The sequence below is a fragment of the Chlamydotis macqueenii genome, chromosome 13 (genome assembly GCF_036417535.1).
Source record: "Chlamydotis macqueenii isolate bChlMac1 chromosome 13, bChlMac1.mat, whole genome shotgun sequence".
Lineage (NCBI taxonomy): Eukaryota > Metazoa > Chordata > Aves > Otidiformes > Otididae > Chlamydotis > Chlamydotis macqueenii.
The window spans coordinates 4941353-4961841 of record NC_141568.1 but is presented as its reverse complement, the minus strand read 5'-3'; the positions used below and the strand labels follow the sequence as shown (position 1 = coordinate 4961841).

Sequence of the window (20489 nt, the reverse complement as noted above, 5' to 3'; positions counted from 1 at the left end):
TTTAGCACTGAAACTGTGCCCGTAGAGCTTGGAAAGAATCTTTGTCCTTGAAGATATTAAAATCTTGGCTGGACAAAGCTCTGAGCAACCTGATCTGACTTAAGAATTGAGCCTTCCCAAAGAAAAGATTTGGACTAGATGGCCTCCAGAGGTCCCTTCTGACCTTAATGATTCTATGATTGCACATCTGTTATTATCTGTTGTATATCTATCTCTATTCATTTTGTCGTCTTGTTTACTGTAAATATTTACTTTGATCCTGGGGAGTGAGGGAGGGTACTGTTTTCCTTGCCTTGCCAGTTGTAGCAAAAAGAAATTGTCTTCATTCACCCTTTGTTTCTCCCTCAAAGATACCCCGTCATTCTGTCAATTGAAGAGCACTGTAGTGTCGAGCAGCAGCGACACATGGCCAAAGTGTTCAAGGAGGTATTTGGGGATCAGCTTTTAATGAAGCCTGTTGAAGCCAGTGCCGATCAGCTACCATCACCAACCCAGCTGAAAGAAAAAATCATCATCAAGGTAGGCTTGCTTTGTGTGCTGATAGATAAAATAGGAAAAAAAGAGCAGGAGCCAGAAATACTACTTCTGGCTTCACAGCTTAGTTGTTAGCTTTGTTGGGAGACAAGAAACCCCGTGCTTGAAGTGTGTACTAGTAACATTTTGCAATATGGTATGGAGTTCGGTAACACTACACATTGAAGTGCTTTCTGCGTAGTAAGTTTGCTAGTTCAAGTGCCAAATTGAAAGTCAGCTCTTTTCTAAAGGTCTTCCAGCTCCTGAAATGTCACTGCTGAATTTCAGGAAGGGTTCACTGCTTCAGATGCTCATCATAGACTACTTACACAACATGGCCTGCTTACAAATAATAAAAGTATGTTCTTGAATAGAAAGTTAGATTAGTATTATTAACTTTTTTTTTTTTTCCAGAGAATGCCTCACTCAAGTGAAAGCCAAAGCACTTGGAGGCTGCACACTTAAGTTGCCAGGATTGCTTGCAAACTGCAAAAATTGATGAGTGTTTACTAACTTGCTGTGATTTCCATATGCAATTTAGTGAGCAACTTGTGAAACATGGAGGTGCTTCTATTAGAAGGCAGTCACTGTTACTGTCTTCCCTTCTGGACAATGCAGATGCCCTACTCGGTACTGTTGTGCAACATGAGGCAGATAACCCGAAGAAGACTTCTCAGATTGAAACTGCAGTAGAACTTTTTGTTTGTTAGGTGGAGAATCTGACAGCTGCTTATGATCTCTTTAGTAAAATAAGAATTACCTTTGTCCATGCTTCGGTTTTCCAGCTCTTGTAACAGTACTGCATGCTATGTATTAAACTTCTGAACAGAAGAAATAAGGGTAGATAGATACACACATACAGCTCTCGAATGTAAGACTGACAAGAATAACACCCCACTATAAGGTGCACAAGTTCTCTGCTTAGATTTTGGGTGGTTTTTTCCCTCCAAACTGCCTGTTGTTACCTTGCAGAACATAGAGGGGAGTTACATAGGCACATGAATAATAACATGACAGATCTGATGTAAAGGGGATTACAAACTACTGTGAGTCTGCATGAGAGAACATCCACATCACTCTGTCCTGTCTAAAAAAGCATTGAAGAGTCTTTAGATAGATCAGTCACCTGCTAGTGAGCTATTTCGTTTGGAAAATGTTGTCAGTAAACAGAGGAAATTTCTAGTTTAGGGGCCTGTGGGATTTTTCAGGTAAGCCTGTCGAATTGAAATCTACCTACAGTAGCCTACACAGAACTGAATGTAGTTGAGAACTAATAGATATGAGATGATTAATCCAGTCATTAACTGCAGTTAAATATTTGATGTTACCCGTAGCCCCTTGAGCCACCGTTTTTGGTGAACACTCTCAAGAAAGTAAAACTTATCCCGTCTTCTCCTAAAAGATTTCCCTTCTGCTAATTTTTATAGAACTATAGAACAGTTTGACTTGAAAGGTCCCTTTCAAGACAATCTAGTGCAACTCCTGTGCAAGGAACAGGAACATCTTCAACCAGATCAGGTTTCTCAGAGCCCCGTCCAACCTAGCCTTGAGCATTTCCAGGAATGGGACATCTACCAGCCCTCTAGGCAACCTATACCAGTACCTCACCACCCGCATTGTAAAAATTTTCTTTGTCGTATCTAGTCTAAATCTACCCTCTTTCAGGTTAAAACCATTACCCCTTGTCTTATTGCAACAGACCTTGGTAAAAAGTTTTTCCCCATCTTTCTGATAAGCCCCCTTTAAGTACTGAAAGGGCACAATAAGGTCTCCCTGGGGCCTTCTGTTCTCCAGGCTGAACAGCCCCAACTCTCTCAGCCTCTCCTCATAGGAGAGGTGTTCCATCACTCTGATCATTTTTTGTGGCCCTCATCTGGCCTCGCTCCAACAAGTCCATGTCTTTCCTGTGCCGAGGGCTCTAGAGTGGGACACAGTACTGCAGGTGGGGTCTCACCAGAGCGGAGTAGAGGGGCAGAATCACCTCCCTTGACCTGCTGGCCATGCTCCTCTTGATGCAGCCTAGGATACAATTGGCCATCTGGGCTGTGAGCACACATTGCCAGCTCACATCCAATTTTTCATCCACCAGTAATCCCAAGTCCTTCTCAGCAGGGCTGCTCTCAATCCTTTCATCCCCCAGCCTGTATTGATACTGAGGATTGTCCTGACCCATGTGCAGGACCTTGCACTTGGCTTTGTTGAACTTTGAGGTTTGCGTGGGCCCACCTCTCCAGCCTGTCAAGGTCCCTCTGGATGGCATCCTTTCCCTCCAGTGTATTGGCTGCACCACACAGCTTGGTATTTTGGGTAAACTTGCTGAGGGTGTACTCAATCGTACTGTCCATGTTGCTAACATTTTCTTGTAGAAGGGTGAATTCCCCTTCATTTTAATTCCTTATCTTTTTGGTTTGGTTTGGTTTCTGTTCCTTATGTTCCTGCTCTCTGCAGAGGGATTCCTGTTTTATCCTTGTTTCATGGTATATGTCACTTCATGTTTTCTGTCCTCTAAAGAGTGGTGAGCTCTTATCAAAATAGTTGCTTCTTCATTGCTCTACTAAATTTTTAACCTTTGTTATGAGGTTTAAATTTTAATGAAAGAAAATCCAGCTCTGTTGCATAAAGCTCTTGTTGTTATGGTAATGACAGAAGAAGACAGGGCAATGGAGGGGAATACTTCCAGCAATACTGAATATGCTGAAATATGACCGATTTAGTATGTGATTCTGTATGAGTGTATGAATATGCTGGGGTTTTTTTTGTTTTTAAGCACAAAAAACTGGGGCCAAAGGGAGACATTGATGTGAACCTGGAAGACAAGAAAGAAGAAAAAAAGCAACAAGGAGAACTTTACATGTGGGACACAATAGAACAGGTATCATTTATGTGACATTTGCTATAGTTTGTTACTAGGTTGTGTAATACTGGAAATTTATGTGAATTTTCACAATATTTGTGTAAATAATTTGTCAGTTGAGCAGATGTGAATGAGAGGAAGAAGGTATATTTATTGTTATACCTTGTTTTGAAATTGTGGTCAGTGAGTTTCACTATATCTTAATGGTTTTAATATCTCTCAACTTTTAGAAATGGACTCGGCACTACTGTGCTATTGCTGATGAAAAGCTGTCATTCAGTGATGATATAGAACAGAACGCTGATGAAGATTCATCAAAGGTGATGGCTATGTTTTGTTGTTTAAGCATGCTCTTTTTATTCTCTCTGATTATTTCAGTGTCTACAGATGTGTACTTTTTATGTCGATGTTGAAATTGTAGAGGACCTGTGTCAGATAACAAGTATATCTGGAGATGAAAAATGTTTAAAAGGGTCTTTGCCAAGGTACTCCTAGTTACCCCTATTTTTAATAAAATAACTTTTCCCTTGGTTAATTGAGGACTTGCAAAGAGGAATACAAAGACAATGAAATATAGTTTTGGTACTTAAATGCCAGTGCTCATGTGTGCGCTGACAATCAAAGTCTTAGCTTTTGGCTAAGTATTGTGGCTATTCTCAAACTAGACAGCATGATGAACCAAGGTTTGTTGTGTTAGCAATACAGCGCACCTCTTACACAGTGCATGTTCTTCATTTCACATTTGCAAAGTGTTTGTCACAGGTGAGCATGTATTAACTGTTTTGCATGGTAAAGCAGAACTATGTAAAGGGTTGCAATAGCAGTGATGTTCAGCATGGCTTCTTGTTCTGACCTTTTGGGTTTCCACACACGCTCTTTCGTTGCTAACGTGTATGTGCATGGTTCAGAGTTCTCTCTGTGCATGCAGAACATTTTACCCATTCACCTTGATGTTAATGTCAGTAAAACAATTAATGTGTAGAGTAGAATACAGATGAATCCTGGAAAAAGCTGATTAGAAACTCTGTGAATTAGGAGTAGGGTGTTTTGCCTTGAACATACAAATCGGTGTTTGCATTGCTGCAGTTCCTTCGCTTTCTGTTGATAATTTATTTGAATAACGCTGAAGTTGATGACTGCTCCAATGAAGTGGTTTGCCTGGAGAGGAGAGTCAAAGGTGACTGTAAAGGTGATTGGCTTGTTTGTGGAAGGAGTTCAGGGCTAGGAAGAGCTGAAATCCTGAAATAGTGGATTGTTATATCAATAACAGGTACTTTTTTCAAAATCATAAAATTAGAAATGCAATGTAAAAATTCTTGTTTTCCAATCTAGGAGGTGAAACGTACCGAACTGCACTTAAAAGAGAAATGGTTCCATGGAAAAATGAGAGAGGGGAGAACGACTGCTGAGACACTGCTCCAGGAATACTGTGCTGAAATGGGTGGCAAGGATGGGACATTCCTAGTTAGGGAAAGTGAGGCTTTCCCTAATGATTGCACCTTGTCATTCTGGTATGGTGATTGTCATAAAATTTTATATGGGTTTTGTTTGTTTTACGGCATTGCACAAAAATGTGTATATTTTTCAAGTATGCATTTATAGCTGAGAGGAAATGGGAATAAGGAGTTGCTATAATTACTGGAATGTTATTGATGGGATTGTGAAAGACCACTTTCTAAATTAAACTTCAGTGTAGCATAGTACATTTTGGCATAATAGGCTTTGTTTGAAGTGTTATGGTTGTCAAGAGAGGACTGACTGGTTTGACTCTCCCCTCCCTGTCCCCCTGGTGCTCTGGCAGGATACAGGATTTGTTACTTCCTCTATGAGTGGGCCACGATTTGATGGTTTAGTTTAGGGATAAATTACTGGTTTCCACACTGAAAAGGTGGTCTCATAAGTGTACCTTTATTAGCAGATACTGATCTTTTCAATGAAAGGATCCTCTAGAGGGAAAATAATAAGGAATTTTCAAGGTTTTTTTTTGGTAGTCTGGGTTTTTTTTCTTCTGATTGGGATATTGTGAAGAATGGTGTATCAAATGGACTTCTGACCTAGAGAGCTATCAGAGAAAATTTTGCGGGGAGTAAGTGTATGCTAGATTTTAAAACCATTATTATTTTCAGTCCTGTAATCTTACTTGTCAGGATTTTTGTTGCTGGTCTTACTTCAGTTGTTTTAAGAGATGGTATAGTTTTCTTGCCTCTTCACAAGCTCACCACATAGTTAACCAGGAACAGGTGAGGAAACACTTCGAAAGAAAATCTGTTATAAAACCTTTCTTTTCCTTATGCTCCTTGTCATTTCTTCAGGAGGTCAGGTAGAGTCCAGCACTGCCGAATCCGTTCTTCAAGTGATGGGGAGACTGTGAAATACTACCTGACAGACAACCTCACTTTCGATAGCATCTATGATCTCATTCAACACTACAAGGAGGCCCACTTGCGATGTGCTGAATTTGAGCTGCGTCTGACCGATGCTGTGCCTAATCCCAGCCCTCATGAGACTAAAGAGTACGTACAGCAGAAGGCAAGCAGCAGGGTTGTTATGTCAGTGTCCTGTGCATTATCCAGATGCTCCTGGATTTTTTGCATAGAAAATTCCCTAGATTCAGGAACACGCCTAAGTTTTTGCTTGTCCACAGATGTCATAGGAATAGGCTTCCCTGAAAGATACTGACTTCGGGAGAACCTGGTACAACAGAGAGCAGTCACTGGGAAAGCAATTTACTAGCAGCAACTAGGAAAATCAGTGAGAACTGTAATGCTGTGGAAGTGTGCCATTTCCTTCTCTCTCTGCTCAGTGTTTTACAACACCCAGTGGGTTGGATTAGATATTCAGTAGTTGGCTGTGGTCTGGCAACTAAGCCGTCATAGTCTCTGCCATCTAGAATTTCTGTTACTGGGACAGTCAGCCCAAGCAGTTGTATTTTCCTAATTCTGCCCTCCATCTCACCCCTGTCAGAGCTGGTTAGGCTGACTTTGCCCCTTCCTGAGAGGAAACAGTATAGCTTGGTGTTTACTTCCAGCTGGTATTTGCCCGATGTAGATCCTGGGCAGAGCTTGCTCTTGTTTGCTGGCAGAACACTATAATCACTGCCCTTTGTTCTGTTTTCTTTGCAGTAAGAAAAAGTAAATCTCCTTTGCATGTGAAATATTGCTCTGTGACTAAAACTTGTTTTTTCACACGCTCCCCCCTGGGATCTGGGAGTCACTGACCACCCGTAGATAACTTTGGAAGCCAGTGAGAGGGTAGAGTTTAAAGGTTAGGCTTTCCTGCCTTTCTGTATAACGTGGAGATGTACTGCCAGTTTAAGTGGCCACAGCTCCACTGAAGGCACATTAGATCCAAGATAGGTCAATCTCTATAGTGAAAGGTAAAATCAAACTGAATAAAAGAATTCAAGTGCCTGGTGTTTTTCTTTTATGTTTGGGCTTTTCCTTAAATCTGCTATGTCCAAAATGAATGAACTATGGAAAAATGAATGGCAGACTAAAAGCAGGATCCAGTGTCTTTGTTTCAGGAAGAAATGCAGATTTTTGTTTTATCATTTCAGACAGACAAGGTGTTCTGATCTATTCTTGATGCTTTCATCCAAAATAAGCTGCTGTGTTACAATGTTTTGTAATAAGCTGCTGCCATAGGTGGCAAGATGGGGAAAATCTAATGCATTCTTGTAAAGTTTGAAACTCTGTTGTTAATAACGCAGCCTGCTACTCTTAACTGAATGACATTCGACAAGCTTTGTGATCCTTTGTCCATTTTAATATTTAACTGTTGTAGCTGGTACTATAGCAACTTGAGTCGAGGAGAGGCAGAAGACATGCTGATGCGAATTCCTCGAGATGGAGCCTTTCTGATTAGAAAGAGAGATGAGCCTGATTCATTTGCCATGACTTTCAGGTAGGCAAAGACAGATATGAATGCATTACCTAATAGCCTGACAGTGTTCTGTGTTTTCTTATTTAATATTGTGGTCTTTTTAGAGTCATAAAATTCTTGCTTTCACACTTCAAGTAATTAGCATGGTTGATTTGTGCAGTAGGTCCATGTATGAGAAGTACAAAAGTAAATTTGTGACTGGAATAAACCTTTAGGCTTTTATAAAGAATATTTGGGCACAAACTGTCCCTTTTTTTCCCCATACAGAACGGTGCATGGCTCTTCTTCACTTCCTTGACACTCCTTGCTAGAGGGTACTATTTTTTAGTTTTCTGTGGTGCTGGTTCTGCAGTGATTCTAGATCCTTATCCCTTGGAAATCCTGCCCTGTCATATAAGTGACCAAAATGAAATGTCAAAAGGAAATGATCACCTATTCTTGACAGGGAAAATGTTTTTGAAACTGTGGTTCTTGCAACAGCATTAGTAAAATGTATAGAATTGTGGTATTCTCCGTTGTGCCTTCAAATCAAATTATATTTCTTTGAAAATGTGCATTTCTTCAACATATAAAATTGCTTTGGAAAAATAAATACTTGTTTTCCTCTTGTTTACATGCCTGCCTTACTATGTGTTTAAGATGTCCAGAATTCCCAGTCAGCTATGTACTTCGGTTTTAAGCTTTCTGCTGTTACCAAGGTGGATACTGAAGTACCTTGAACTGCAGCATCTCAATAAAACCATTTCATAGTGAGGAAAACAAGAAGTACCAAAACTTCAGCAGCTTGAAAGGAAAGCAGGGGTCTTCTGTGGGTGGGATGGTTGTCAGTGGATGGTTTTACTGTTATCAATGCAAGCACAAACCTTGTGTTCAAGCACAAGAGCTGCCTCCCCTCCCACCCCCCCGACTGATTCCTATAGTTATCAAAATGAGTATAGAGAGGAGACAGTTACTTGTTTTGAGGGGAGTGTGTGCGGCTGCGGATTCCTGAGGGAATCTCAGTCTGATCAGACATTTGTGTTAGTAGGAAGATGACAGAATACCTGTCTGTAGGGGAAAAAAATAGGGCAATTTAATCTAAGCGAAAACATGAATTTGTCCCAAGACCCCGTTCATTGTAGGAATGTGAGAATGTTTTTTTGTGAATTCAATCAAGCATCTGGAATTCAACTTGAATAAAAGAGGCTTTGAAAGAGGGAGAAGTTATTTCATGTGATTAAGATATACAAAGCAATTTTGGTCCAGTTGGCAGCACTGCTGCTCTCACTGCAAGTACCAGTACCTTTTACAGTACCTGCACTTGTTTCACAGAGCGGAGGGGAAGGTGAAGCACTTCCGAATTCAGCAAGAAGGTCGCCATTTTGTGCTTGGAACCTCGGCCTATTTTGAGAGTTTAGTGGAGCTGGTAACGTACTATGAGAAGCATCCATTGTACAGGAAAATGAAATTGCGTTACCCGGTGACTGAGGAGCTGCTGGAGCGCTACAGCGTGGTAAGTGATGGTTTTGTACAAGTACCAGTTGCTGTACAAGATGGAGTCCCAGATCTAGACCTGGGGGTGCTGGGTTTGGTTCTGGCTGTGGTAGATGATTTTTGGAGGAGGTTAAGTAGGCAGTTTTCTTATCTGTGAAAATGAGGTGGTTATACTGACTTCTCTCACAAAGGTTTTGAGATTTGCGAAAGGAAGAGCTTAATCTTTGATTACAAGTCTACTCTTGCCTTCCTCATGATTGTGGTGAGGGTGGTGAGGCACTGGAACAGATTGCCCAGAGAAATTGTGGATGCCCCATCCCTGGAAGTGTTCAAGGCCAGGTTGGACAGGGCAACCTGATCTAGTGGAAGGTGTCCCTCTTCATGGCAGGGGGGCTTGGAGCTAGCTGATCTCTAAGGTCCCTTCCAACCCAAACCATTCTATGATTTGATTAGAAAAGCTGCTCTGTGAAGTAGGGGATCGTTGCTCTGCTAACATGAGTTTTAGATAATAGCCTGCTAAAACGAGCCAGTTTTGATAATTGTAGTTGACACTCTTTTCTATTGATGGAGTGGGCAGAGGTCTTAAAATGATCATGCAGATGCCAGGTGCTAAGCATTTCAGAAAAAAAATGAAGTATTCTGCTCTGCCTCTGCTATGGATGGGCAGTGGCATTTGCTTCACCATGAGGGAGCCATCTCAGGGATGGTGTCCAGCTGCCTTCTGTGGTGAAAAGTGAGAGGTATTTCTGAAGGCTCACTCTTTTGAGATAAGCATGAGGAAATCTCCCCAAAAGATACTTGGTCTCTGTCCCTTGACTAAACTAGGAGCCTGGATAATCAGCATAGGATAGAGGCCTACTTTCTGGATCATGTGTTTCATGGTGAGAGCTTTGCCGAGGTAACTGACTTTTGAAAAGCCTGAAATGCTGTCTTCTGTTTTCAAATATATGTCTGTTAGAAGCTGCTGGAAAACCATGTCTGGCATGTTTGAAGAAATGAAAGTCTGAGGTTTTTGTTTCTTCTAGGGAGACCAAAAAGGACCAAAAAGATTTTGGACCTTAGGATTTTTTATAGTCTTGCCTATAGCTAAAGTTTTGTATCTAGCAAGGAGAAAATAAAATGAAAAATATGACTGTGTATACTGTTGTAGAATTTTTATCTAATAGTGAAACCAGTACTGTAACTGAAATACTCTAACACAGAAATCATAGATATAGGTGTTGTCTTCCTGGTTGCACATAGAAGGTTACTCAAAATCTCAAAGCTATTTGACTGATTAAGAGACATCTTTGTGAGGTATTGCTGTTTTGTTGTGTTTTACTGTTCATTAAACTGAGACACAGGTTAAATAAGAAACTCATGTTCGACTATAGAAATGAACATAAGGTAGGCGTCTGGCTTCCCTCCTCTTCTGTTTGCTTGTGTATTGTCAGACAGGTGGTTTAAGCAGTGAATACTCTGTTAACATTAAGTACTTCTGTAATTTCCGATTCCTGTAACTTCATTATTTTTTCCCTTCTTCCTGTTTTTAGGAAAAAGATATTAACTCCCTCTATGATGTCAAGATGTATGTGGAACCCAGTGAAATCACCCCTACAGTGGTATGCCTAAAGAGAGATATTCATAGTTACTGTAGATTTCTGAAAATTACGAGACTTGTTTGTTGATTTCCTGTTAGCAGTAATGAAAAGGATAATTGAAAGTGTTAGAAGTCTTGATTTATGAGGGACTGGACAGCAGAATTTTAAAGGATGTGACTTTTTTCTAGCATCTCTTTAAAATTTGTACCCACACATTTTCTTGTGCATACTGATTCATCCATATATATACACATATATGTAATGTTTTAAAAACAAGTGGCACGGCAAATATCTACTTATCTCAGATTCTTGTTAGGGCCTGCCTACTTGTAAATTCTCATAAAAGTTCACCTGCTTGTAAATTTTGTGGCTGTAATTCTTTTTAGTCTTTTTGGCCAATGAATTTTCATTGCTTCTGAAGAATTTGGGTAGTAACTAAATTCAAGATAAAAAAATGCTTGTCGGGCTTCTTGAAGGAAACGTGACCAGCAGGATGGCTGATGTGGTTTTGAAGTGGAGGCTTTGTAGGCATCTAACCCTACAGACTCCCAACTGCATATGAATATGTGTCATGAAGATAGAAGATTGATATTTCGCTATGTGGTTTTCTTATTTTTTTTCTTCCCCCTAGAGTAACTATGTTGCAGCACCCAAAAAAGGAAGGATTCTTTTTTTTCAAGCAGATACTTGAATAGCAATTAAGTGGCATCACTTGCTTCCACCAATAGATGTCACTCTGGAACTTTAGTAGTATGGTTTCTAAGCTTCATAACAACAAAAAAAAAAATCCAGTCCACTCTCCTTTTTTTTTTTTTTTTAAGATTGCATTATTGATCATTTTATGACCCGTCCCCCTAGATGACCCCTTTGCTCTCTTTCTCTTAAAGCCTCAGAGAACAGTGAAAGCCTTGTATGACTACAGAGCCAAAAGAAGTGATGAATTGAGCTTCTCTCGAGGAGCTTTAATTCATAATGTCACAAAGGAAACTGGAGGCTGGTAAGGACAAAGATTCCTCATAGGAGAACTTCTGGTGACTTACTAGATGGAGGAAAAAATTGAGCTTTGGGTAGCAGCTTTCAAAAACTTTGTCTATTGTCTGCTTGTCGCTTATTAACTGTGGCCTTATAAATCTTAATGACAGTGTATTTAAAAAAAAACCCACAAACAAAAAACCAAACCACCTCATCCTCAAGTCTTCTTTCATGTCTTTTCCATTTTTCTATTCTACAGCAATAACCTCAGCCTGCAGAACCTCCATAGCCCAGTGTATCCAGTATTTTTAGTTTACTACATCCATCCTTCACAAACACTTGTGTATTCTAGGAAGTCATGCATCCATTACCATTGTCATCATTGCTCTGTTTCTTTTCTTGCTCTGCTAAGTACTTTTCAGATGTCAAACCCACCTTTCTTAGTTGTCTGTACAGTCTCCTGTCATCAGAGATTTTCTTTCTTAGCTGGCTTGTAAATTGCTTGGAAAGCTTGGGAATCTAATGTTTCCCTGTAGTTTCTGCAGGGTAATCAACCACATAATAGTATTTTTAGTACTGGAGGGGGAGAAAGCCTTTTAAGTCATTAATTGCAGTGTACAGTAACTGTAATCCCTCTGAAATAATCTGTTGCTACAGTTAATGATCACTTTGTTAGAGCTTTTAGCTACTTTATCACCAATATTTTGGTGATAGCCATCTAGACAAGCTAATATGGGATATTAATCACAAATTTCTTGAGGATTATTGCTTCATTAATGGCCTATTGAAGCTTTTTAACTATTTTTTTTCTTTATGTATACAATTCTTTTTAAATTCAGGTGGAAGGGGGATTATGGAGAAAAAGTCCAACACTATTTTCCATCTAATTATGTTGAAGAACTGTCATCCGATAACTCTACTGAGCTTGAAAGCCAGGTGAGGGTTAAGGTTTGTCTGCTACGTTTCCCTAGAAGATGCTGCCTACTGGAAGTGGAAGTTGGGTTTATAGAATTATGACTCTGCATGCTGTATTTGAGAGAACACAGTAACCCTATACTGTTTGTCAAAAGTGTCTAAAAATCTACTCCATAGTAAGCAGTTTTGACATTTTTTGGGTTTTAAAAATAAAGCATTGAATTATTTTGTTGTTCTGAAGCACTCCCACTGATTTGTCTTTGGAGCAGAACACATGTATTAAATTTCCCGACTCTGGTCACTGCTGCTTTAAGCAAACTTGAAAAATGAGCACTTTTGTCAGGACAGAAGCTGCACTCCTCATTTTGGCTACTGTCACCGTAGAGATTCTTACATGTTTCTCAAAATGAGAAATACTTTATATGGAAACAGGCTTTTAAACATACTGAGCATGCTTTCAGTGAAACTGAGGTGAGATTTAATGGTGTGTGTTTATGATTTGTTAATGTCCTGTGCATGTTGACTCAAGAGAAGATCTAGGATCAGATTTAATTCATGTTTTTCAGATTATTGAGGACAATCCATTGGGCTCTCTGTGTCGTGGCATACTGGTACTCAATACGTACAACGTTGGTATGTATTTTCTGATGCTTACGCATGGACTCTTGAGCTTTCTGTGTTGAGTAGGCTCTTTTATGTTAAGCAGGAAATATTTTTTTTGTTTTTTTTTTTTTAAAAAAACCCCAACCAACCAAAACACCGATTTGTATTATATAGCTAATACAATTAATATTAAGAAACTTTATGATACTAACTGTTGCAATGAATCAACAATTACAGCTTAGAAGAACAACTGATGGATTCTAATATAAATTTCTTTTTCTTGCTTCTGTGTTGCCTAACAGTGAAAATGCCACAAGGGAAACACAAAAAGCCTTTTGTCTTCATTCTGGAACCCAAGAATCCAGAAGATCCATGTGTTGAATTTGCAACTGATAAAGTAGAAGAACTCTTTGAATGGTACCAAAGTATTCGTGAAATCACTTGGAAAACTACAGAAGAGGTATTGATAAAAACCTATCCAGTGTTGTTTTTCATAATGTACTGCTATAAATTTACAATGGGATATGTCTTTAGCTGCCATACACTGCTAAACCTTGCTAATATCTGGTCTTTCACTCTTGTGTGTATTGCTGTTTGTCTGTTCATTTTATTGATGCTGTGAATCTTGTTCCCTAAACTCTTTTGGGAATGCTACGTAAATCAACATTTTATGTAAATTTATGTTAACAGGAGTTTTTCAGCAGAATATTGTTTGTGTTGCACCTCACATCTCAGTGGAGAATTGTGCTTAGTAGTACAAAGTAGATACTATTAACATCTGGTTACATGAGTTCAATCCTAGTGTTAAGCAGAAGAAACTCAAATGTCAAACTCTTCTGTTCAGAGTTGTGAATCCATTAGTGAGTATATGTGAAATCTGAGCTGCCTTTGCCTAAACTCTTCTTAATCCTTTTTCCTAACTCTTCTTTTCAGTGAATACAGTGGCACTGATAGGGAATAGTTTGGCTAATATTTTATTTATTTGTAACTAACAGGCACATTCTGGATTTACCAAATCCTTTATTTCCAAATCCTTGACTAAAGATTAAAGGATTCTGCTTAAGTTTAGCTTTTACATCCCGGTATGAGTACTGTTGCTTAAAGACATTCTTCAGGACTTGCTTTTCCTATTCTAATGTATTAATTTACCTCCCTGTCATCTTTTCTAGTATTTAAGAAGTCTTTGACATGACCAAAAAGCCCTTGCAAAGACTGTGCTTAAGTATACTCCTTCCTTTGTTGCTTTTATTCACTCTTTGTTAAGTGGGTGATATGAGTGATAGAAAATGTGTTTCAGTATCGTGTTGGCTCATGCTGTTTATCTGTTATCTGGAGTGATAATGCTCTGAGGGTCATCATAATCCTATTTATAGCAGGCAAGTTGGTTGGGAAGAAGCAACAGGAGCTGTTGACCTATTGTTGGAGGAGGAGAGATGCAGTTCCTATACCAGGCTTTCATTTAGGAATAAAAATGAGAAAAAGTGAAACATGACCTAAAAGAAGTGTCTCTAAATGGAGTGTTTTTTATGGCACATCAGTGGCTCTTCAGGAGCTTGGCAGCTTTTCCTTCCTCTGTACAGTTACATAAGCATTAAACAGTCTGTGTTCAAAGATGCTTTAAAACCAATTTCTGTCAATCAGGAGGCTTTTCGCACAGTGTGGCCTCTAGAATGTTCACGTGAGAGACTGCTCCATGGGGAGGGGAAAAAGGTGAGGAAAGGCCCTTTTTGCCACTACAGTTATCAGGCTGAATTTCAGGGAAGGAAAAAGCAGAGTGAGTTAACACTATGCTACAATACGATACAGGTGTTTATGAGTTTATTTTTGGGTTGTGTCCATTATACACAAAAGGTAAAACTAAGCTTCACATATGTATAAACATCTCTGTTTAATACTGACACTTGCCATGCTCCTAGGAATGGTTTTTCATTGCTAGCTAACCTGCTTGGTTATCACTAGAGAGTTGTATCTAAAGATGAGCTCATGGCATCTAGAAGTGCTGCTTTGCTATTTGGAGTCCTGATTGTTATTGAGCAATGGCTAGGAAACTGTGGTGGATCGCTAAGGACGATGAGGTTTGCACAGCTTTTTCCCAAGGTTATTTCCAAGTCTAAAAGCCATATTCCTCTTTGCTTTTCTTAGACTTTAATGTATAATCCCTTGTTCAGTGAAACCTTCTGGGAACGTGTGGCTCCCTAGCTCTGATTTTCATTCCTCTTCAGTTTTTCTTGTTGGGGGAATTCTTTTGGAAGACTTCCTAATTGCTGCTGCTTCATAACCTCTTGTACCAAAGCTAATCTCTATTCAGTATGACTTTTCTAACATGTTTTATCCTGTAATTACTTCTTATGTCTGAAAAGCCTCCAGCCCAAATGTCTTCACTCAGGACAAATCTTACTGATTTCAGTAGTTCCCAATCTCTTGTTACAGGAACCATTGCTCAGCTTCCACAGAGCAGGTGCTTACAAACATCGAAGTAGATAGCAGGTTTAATACTGATGATGACAACAAGATTGCACATGATTTTCCATACATAACATTATTGGTTTTGTGTGCAAATAGAAAACTACAGGAATGATGCTCGTAGACTTTGAAGTTAGCTGTATGGGAGTTACTAACAACACTTCAGTTCTGTTCAGGATTGTAAATAAATAGACACTTCACTACCCTTTGCATTTTTTTTTCTGCATACATTTGCATTTATATAAGGTATAGAGTTGAGAACATAATTGAAATTAAGTAGAACCACATTAAAAGAAAAAAAAAAGAAAATTGTTGTTGCCAGGTTTCTGAGTAGGACTGATCAGGGAAGCACCGAAACACGTGCTTAAAAAAAACTCATCACAACACCCCCCCCCGCCAAAACCCACCCCGAACTGAAACTTAAAAGCACTTGTTTTGCCTGTTCTCTGAATTGCATCTTAAAGTAGATCACATCTGTGCAAGTGTCCAGAGTATTGGATAGGAATCTGGGCAACAAGAATGCATCAACTTTGTCATTCCATTAGAGTATACCCTGGTGTTACTGTATCATAATTCTCAGTGTATCTGTAATCTTAAAACTTTGTCATGTTTTACAGGAGAACAGGAGGAAATATTGGGAAAAGAATCAATTGATTGCTATTGAACTATCTGATCTGGTAATCTACTGCAAGCCAACAAGCAAAACCAAGGACAATTTAGGTATTTCCTTTAATATTACATCGGAATTTTACCCTTCATACTGTCTTTTCAGATGTTAATTGAAACTTTAGAATGGAAGATAAAATCTGTCCTTTCTGTACTGGAAAACAAAATTCTGCCTCACCCATGCAGTTTTCAGTGGCAGTTTGAAATTGTACAGTAGGGAACTTGATGCTATTCAGCTGTAACAAATTTCTAACTAGTTAACTAGAGACACCCTCTCGTAGGTGTCTTTCATGGGGAAGCTCACTAGTTATGTGTCAAGTTACTTTTTTGAGATGAAAAACTCTGGCTGAACACTTGTAATTTGTTTGTAGAAGCCTTCGGAATTGACTTGTTATGCATTGTATGATTTTACTGTAAGAACCCATTTGCCATTTACGTAAGCTAGGGAAATGGTATATGGTTTCAGAATATAAATGAGAACTGGGGTTTGTGTAAGTGCGGGTGTGGAATCTGACACTGAAATATGTACTTCTTATTCCAGTTTTTTGTCATTGCTGCTGGAGAAGCCACCAAATATGCCCTTCTTCCTTAAGTTTCTTTGCATACGTCTTTAATAAGCTGTCAGTGTGGTTAAGACCTTGTAATTGTAGTCATTGTTTGAGGCATTGGCTAACCCTGGCTCACCCTTTCTTCTCCCCGTTTAAATCCAGGAAAAGATGTCTCGTTTAAATATGTGTTATAGTGGTTGGAAGTGCGTTATTAGCAATGATGAGATGAGAACATGACTATAGACTCTTATCTACCCTGCTGCAAAGCATGTGGCAGGCAGGCAATTTTAACTTTCAGACTTGATGCTCAACCTATTTGCTGTGTCTGTATGAAAATTGTGCCAATTATTGCATTAAAGGACAATGCGACACAAAGTAAAACAAAGCATTAGTACAAATGCAGTGTAAATGTCAACTTCTTTCTTCCTTTAGTAACCACTCTTTTTCCTCCCTACCCTGTGTAGAAAATCCCGATTTCAAAGAAATCCGTTCTTTTGTGGAAACCAAGGCCGAGAGCATTGTTAAGCAAAAGCCAGTTGAATTGTTGAAATACAACCTGAAGGGACTGACACGTGTCTATCCTAAAGGACAGAGGGTCGACTCATCCAACTACGACCCATTTCGCCTCTGGCTTTGTGGCTCCCAGATGGTGGCTCTTAACTTCCAAACTCCAGGTAATATTCTCTTTAAAAAAGGATCCAATCCACCTTCCATTTCAGCATAAACAAGCCCCTTTCTGGCCCCTCTGCTATTCTAGGTGCTGTGGCTGTCCTATTTATTTGTACTTTCCAGCAAGAAGGGACGTGCAAGAACTAAAGTTTAAATTTGAATGTGTGGATCGCCGGATAAAGCTGGTCCCCAAAAATCAGTCTCCAAAAGCTCTGTCTCTGAGCCTAACTAGCCCCAAATTCTAAAAAGTTTATTTCACCTTGATCTCTATATGATAAGTAAGTGGAGATATTTACAGTAAGTTTCAGGTTTACAGTTGTTCAGCCACAGGGAAGGCTGTATTCAACTTTCTGGTAAGGGCCAGGTAGCTTATGACACATTGATAGGAAACTAATTGTGAATGGAGATGTGTTTATCGCGATCAAAATTGGTGAGAAATAGCCTGTCAGGTTTAGTTACTGAAGGGAACGGAGTCTTCCAACTTACCTTTCCAGCTCTTTCTGATAAAGTGGCGACCAGAAAGAATTGCAGAGAGGAGCCATTAGCCTGGTACTTTCTAGATGTATTCAAATGGAGATCTTCTGTTATGACTGTTTAACTCTCTCCCTAGATAAATACATGCAATTGAACCATGCCTTGTTTTCACTTAATGGACGCACTGGCTATGTTCTGCAGCCAGAAAGCATGCGAAATGAAGAATATGACCCAATGCCAAATGACTCGAAGAGGAAATTGCAGATGATTATGACAGTGAGGGTAAATCTCTTTTGTCAATTATGTCTTTTACAAGTCATAAATATCTATAAAACTAAAAATAAAGCTATGATGTTTCAGAGCAACATCTGACAGATTGTCAAAATACTGTATTTGAATGTCAGTGTGTTTGAGAACACTAATTCTACTGGTTCCTGAAAAGAGATATATGTCTTTATCATGCTAATAAAGCACATGCTATAGGACTGGAAACACAGTGCTGGGATAATTTTATATAATTGCTAATGAAAATTCCAAATGAGCTAACTTGCATTTCCAATCTAATGACTTCTCAATAGAAGGGTCCTATTGGAGATTGATTAGCAGCAGCCTAACTAGTTCAGAGATTTCCAGTATGGAAGAAAGATATTTATAATGAAATACAGAAACTAGGCAGAAAAAATAAGCAGATCCTCCACTTCATCATATTTAGTACACTGTGGCTTAATCAGTATGTCACTCTCATTTTTCATGGAGAGATGGGTTTATCATTTGAAAATTATGCCATGTTGTCTTTTGGTGTCAAACAGGAATCGAACTTGTTTCTGTTCTCAGTTGCTATACAGTAAGAGATATCCTTTAAAATACGTTTTCTGAGAAAGAAGAGACACATTAACTTCTTTTCACTCCAATTTAGAAAGAAAGGTAAACAGGCGCTCTGAATATAAAGCAGGAATGTTTTAAAATAGATATGTAATAAAGGCTGAAGAAGGAGAACAAAACTTATGTTTCAGGCCTGGTCTGGAGTTATATACTGTGTGTAATGAATGTCAGCAACAGTATCTTACAATAAAAGTCACTGGGTCACCCAAACAATGAAAGACATTGTTATTGGTGGCATAGATAGTATGTCTAGTACGTGCGAACTTATTAGAGGGCGTGTGTATTTTTGCATGTTCTCTGGATTTTTCCCCCCCTCCCCTCTGGTTGTGTGGGCTACCGTCTGTACAGAAATAATGGTGCCAAGTTTCCTTTGGAGGTGGTTATAATTTACAGTTGCTTTTGTAGGTTTTAGGAGCTCGTCATCTCCCTAAACCTGGTAGAGGCATCGCTTGTCCCTTTGTAGAGGTAGAAATTTGTGGGGCTGAATATGATAACAACAAATTCAAGACAACAGTTGTGAGTGAGTATCTGCAATTTTCTTTGTTGTGGAGATATGGTTATACTTCCAGTACATTTACATAAAATGAGTAGAGCCTGACCACGAATTTAGTTGTCTGTAATTGGCCAGCAACCTTTAGAGGGAAGAATAAGTTAACTGTTCCTCTGGACTGATGAATCGTACAGTATTATTCTCTTGCTTGCCTCAGGGCCAGTTAATTTGAGAAACTTAAATGTATATCAAATTTAGAAAAAAAAAAAAAGGAGTGTTGCAGTTTGGAAAAAAAAAAGTTGCAATTCTGTTATGTTTTTGCCTATGCATAAGTGTGTATTTGCATATTAAAAAAAAAAATTGTCTTGAAAGTGCCTCCAGCAGCGCTGGTCGGTTCCTAAAAGTCTGATCCAAGTCGGAGGTTACTAGTGTGAGATCCAGACTGTGTTTATTTGAACTTGCTTTCTAAGACTGGCATCCCCTTTGGAGACAGCTTGGCTTTATATGGCTGTAAAGTAGTATTACTTGCAGTGCAATAGAAGTTTGATCAAAGCTCACTTTTGGATAAGGGATTTGTATTTGTGTTTGTGTTCATGTGTGTTTTATGGGTACATGAGCTTCATGTAAGTACACTGAAACGGGGCAATATCTCAGCCACTTAATATTCCACAGTTTAGTGAAATATTGTCTGGATGGATGGATGCAGCAGTGTTCCTCTAGTAGACAAGAGGCTTTGGTTCTAATTATCCACACCACTGATGCCAGTGGAAGATAAGATAAACACAGAATCAGGAGCAGACTGTGCATTGTGGCTCTTCAGTACTTCAGAGAAAAGAATTATGCTTTTAACTTTTTTGTGCGAAGTGACCAAGACTTTGGAGAGCAAAATTTCTGGCTGTGTCACACATACCAAATTACTCTGTGTTCCACCAATGACTATAAGAATTGGGCCATTGTACATTAGTCTTCCCAGTGCTTTTCACGCTTTTACTCTGATATGGAGCATGAGGCTCATGAATATGAACAATGAATTAGTGATTTTTTACAAGTATATGTCCAAGGAGGTTTTACATGCTTAAATGAAAATAATAGCTTTTCTTCACAGATTTCCATCCCTGCCAAGTTTCCTCCTATTCCTCCACAAATAAACAACTACAAACCTTCTGAAGCAAGGTTGCAACAGGAGACAGACAGTAAATAGGATTTTTGGGCCTTTGTATCCCCAGAAAATGTCCTGGGATACATACCCATATGTGAATGAAGTGAAATTATTGCTTCATACCACAAATGTTTCCTTTTTGTTACAGATGACAATGGTCTTAATCCAGTTTGGGCACCCTGTCCAGAGCAAGTGAAATTTGAAATTTATGATCCAAATCTAGCATTTCTACGCTTTGTTGTTTATGAGGAGGATATGTTCAGTGATCCCAATTTCTTAGCACACGCCACTTTTCCCATCAAAGGAATCAAATCAGGTAAGATCAGTGGGTATAATAAGGGGCTGA

At 39.1% G+C, this 20489-nt stretch overlaps 1 protein-coding gene across 1 annotated transcript in view; it reads left to right on the top strand.

The window, feature by feature from the left end:
• The window catches only part of PLCG2 (phospholipase C gamma 2), a 65628-nt gene that overhangs the window by 37584 nt on the left and 7555 nt on the right, over positions 1-20489 (top strand). Inside the window, exons 14-30 of the mRNA XM_086758065.1 lie at positions 351-519; positions 3281-3385; positions 3598-3687; positions 4700-4878; positions 5680-5880; positions 7151-7270; positions 8561-8741; positions 10255-10323; positions 11190-11299; positions 12114-12210; positions 12756-12822; positions 13095-13252; positions 15873-15975; positions 16934-17143; positions 17749-17894; positions 18900-19014; positions 20292-20459. Of these exons, the coding sequence (XP_086614191.1) occupies positions 351-519; positions 3281-3385; positions 3598-3687; positions 4700-4878; positions 5680-5880; positions 7151-7270; positions 8561-8741; positions 10255-10323; positions 11190-11299; positions 12114-12210; positions 12756-12822; positions 13095-13252; positions 15873-15975; positions 16934-17143; positions 17749-17894; positions 18900-19014; positions 20292-20459 (2288 nt within the window). The remainder of the gene's footprint in view (positions 1-350; positions 520-3280; positions 3386-3597; positions 3688-4699; positions 4879-5679; positions 5881-7150; positions 7271-8560; positions 8742-10254; positions 10324-11189; positions 11300-12113; positions 12211-12755; positions 12823-13094; positions 13253-15872; positions 15976-16933; positions 17144-17748; positions 17895-18899; positions 19015-20291; positions 20460-20489) is intronic.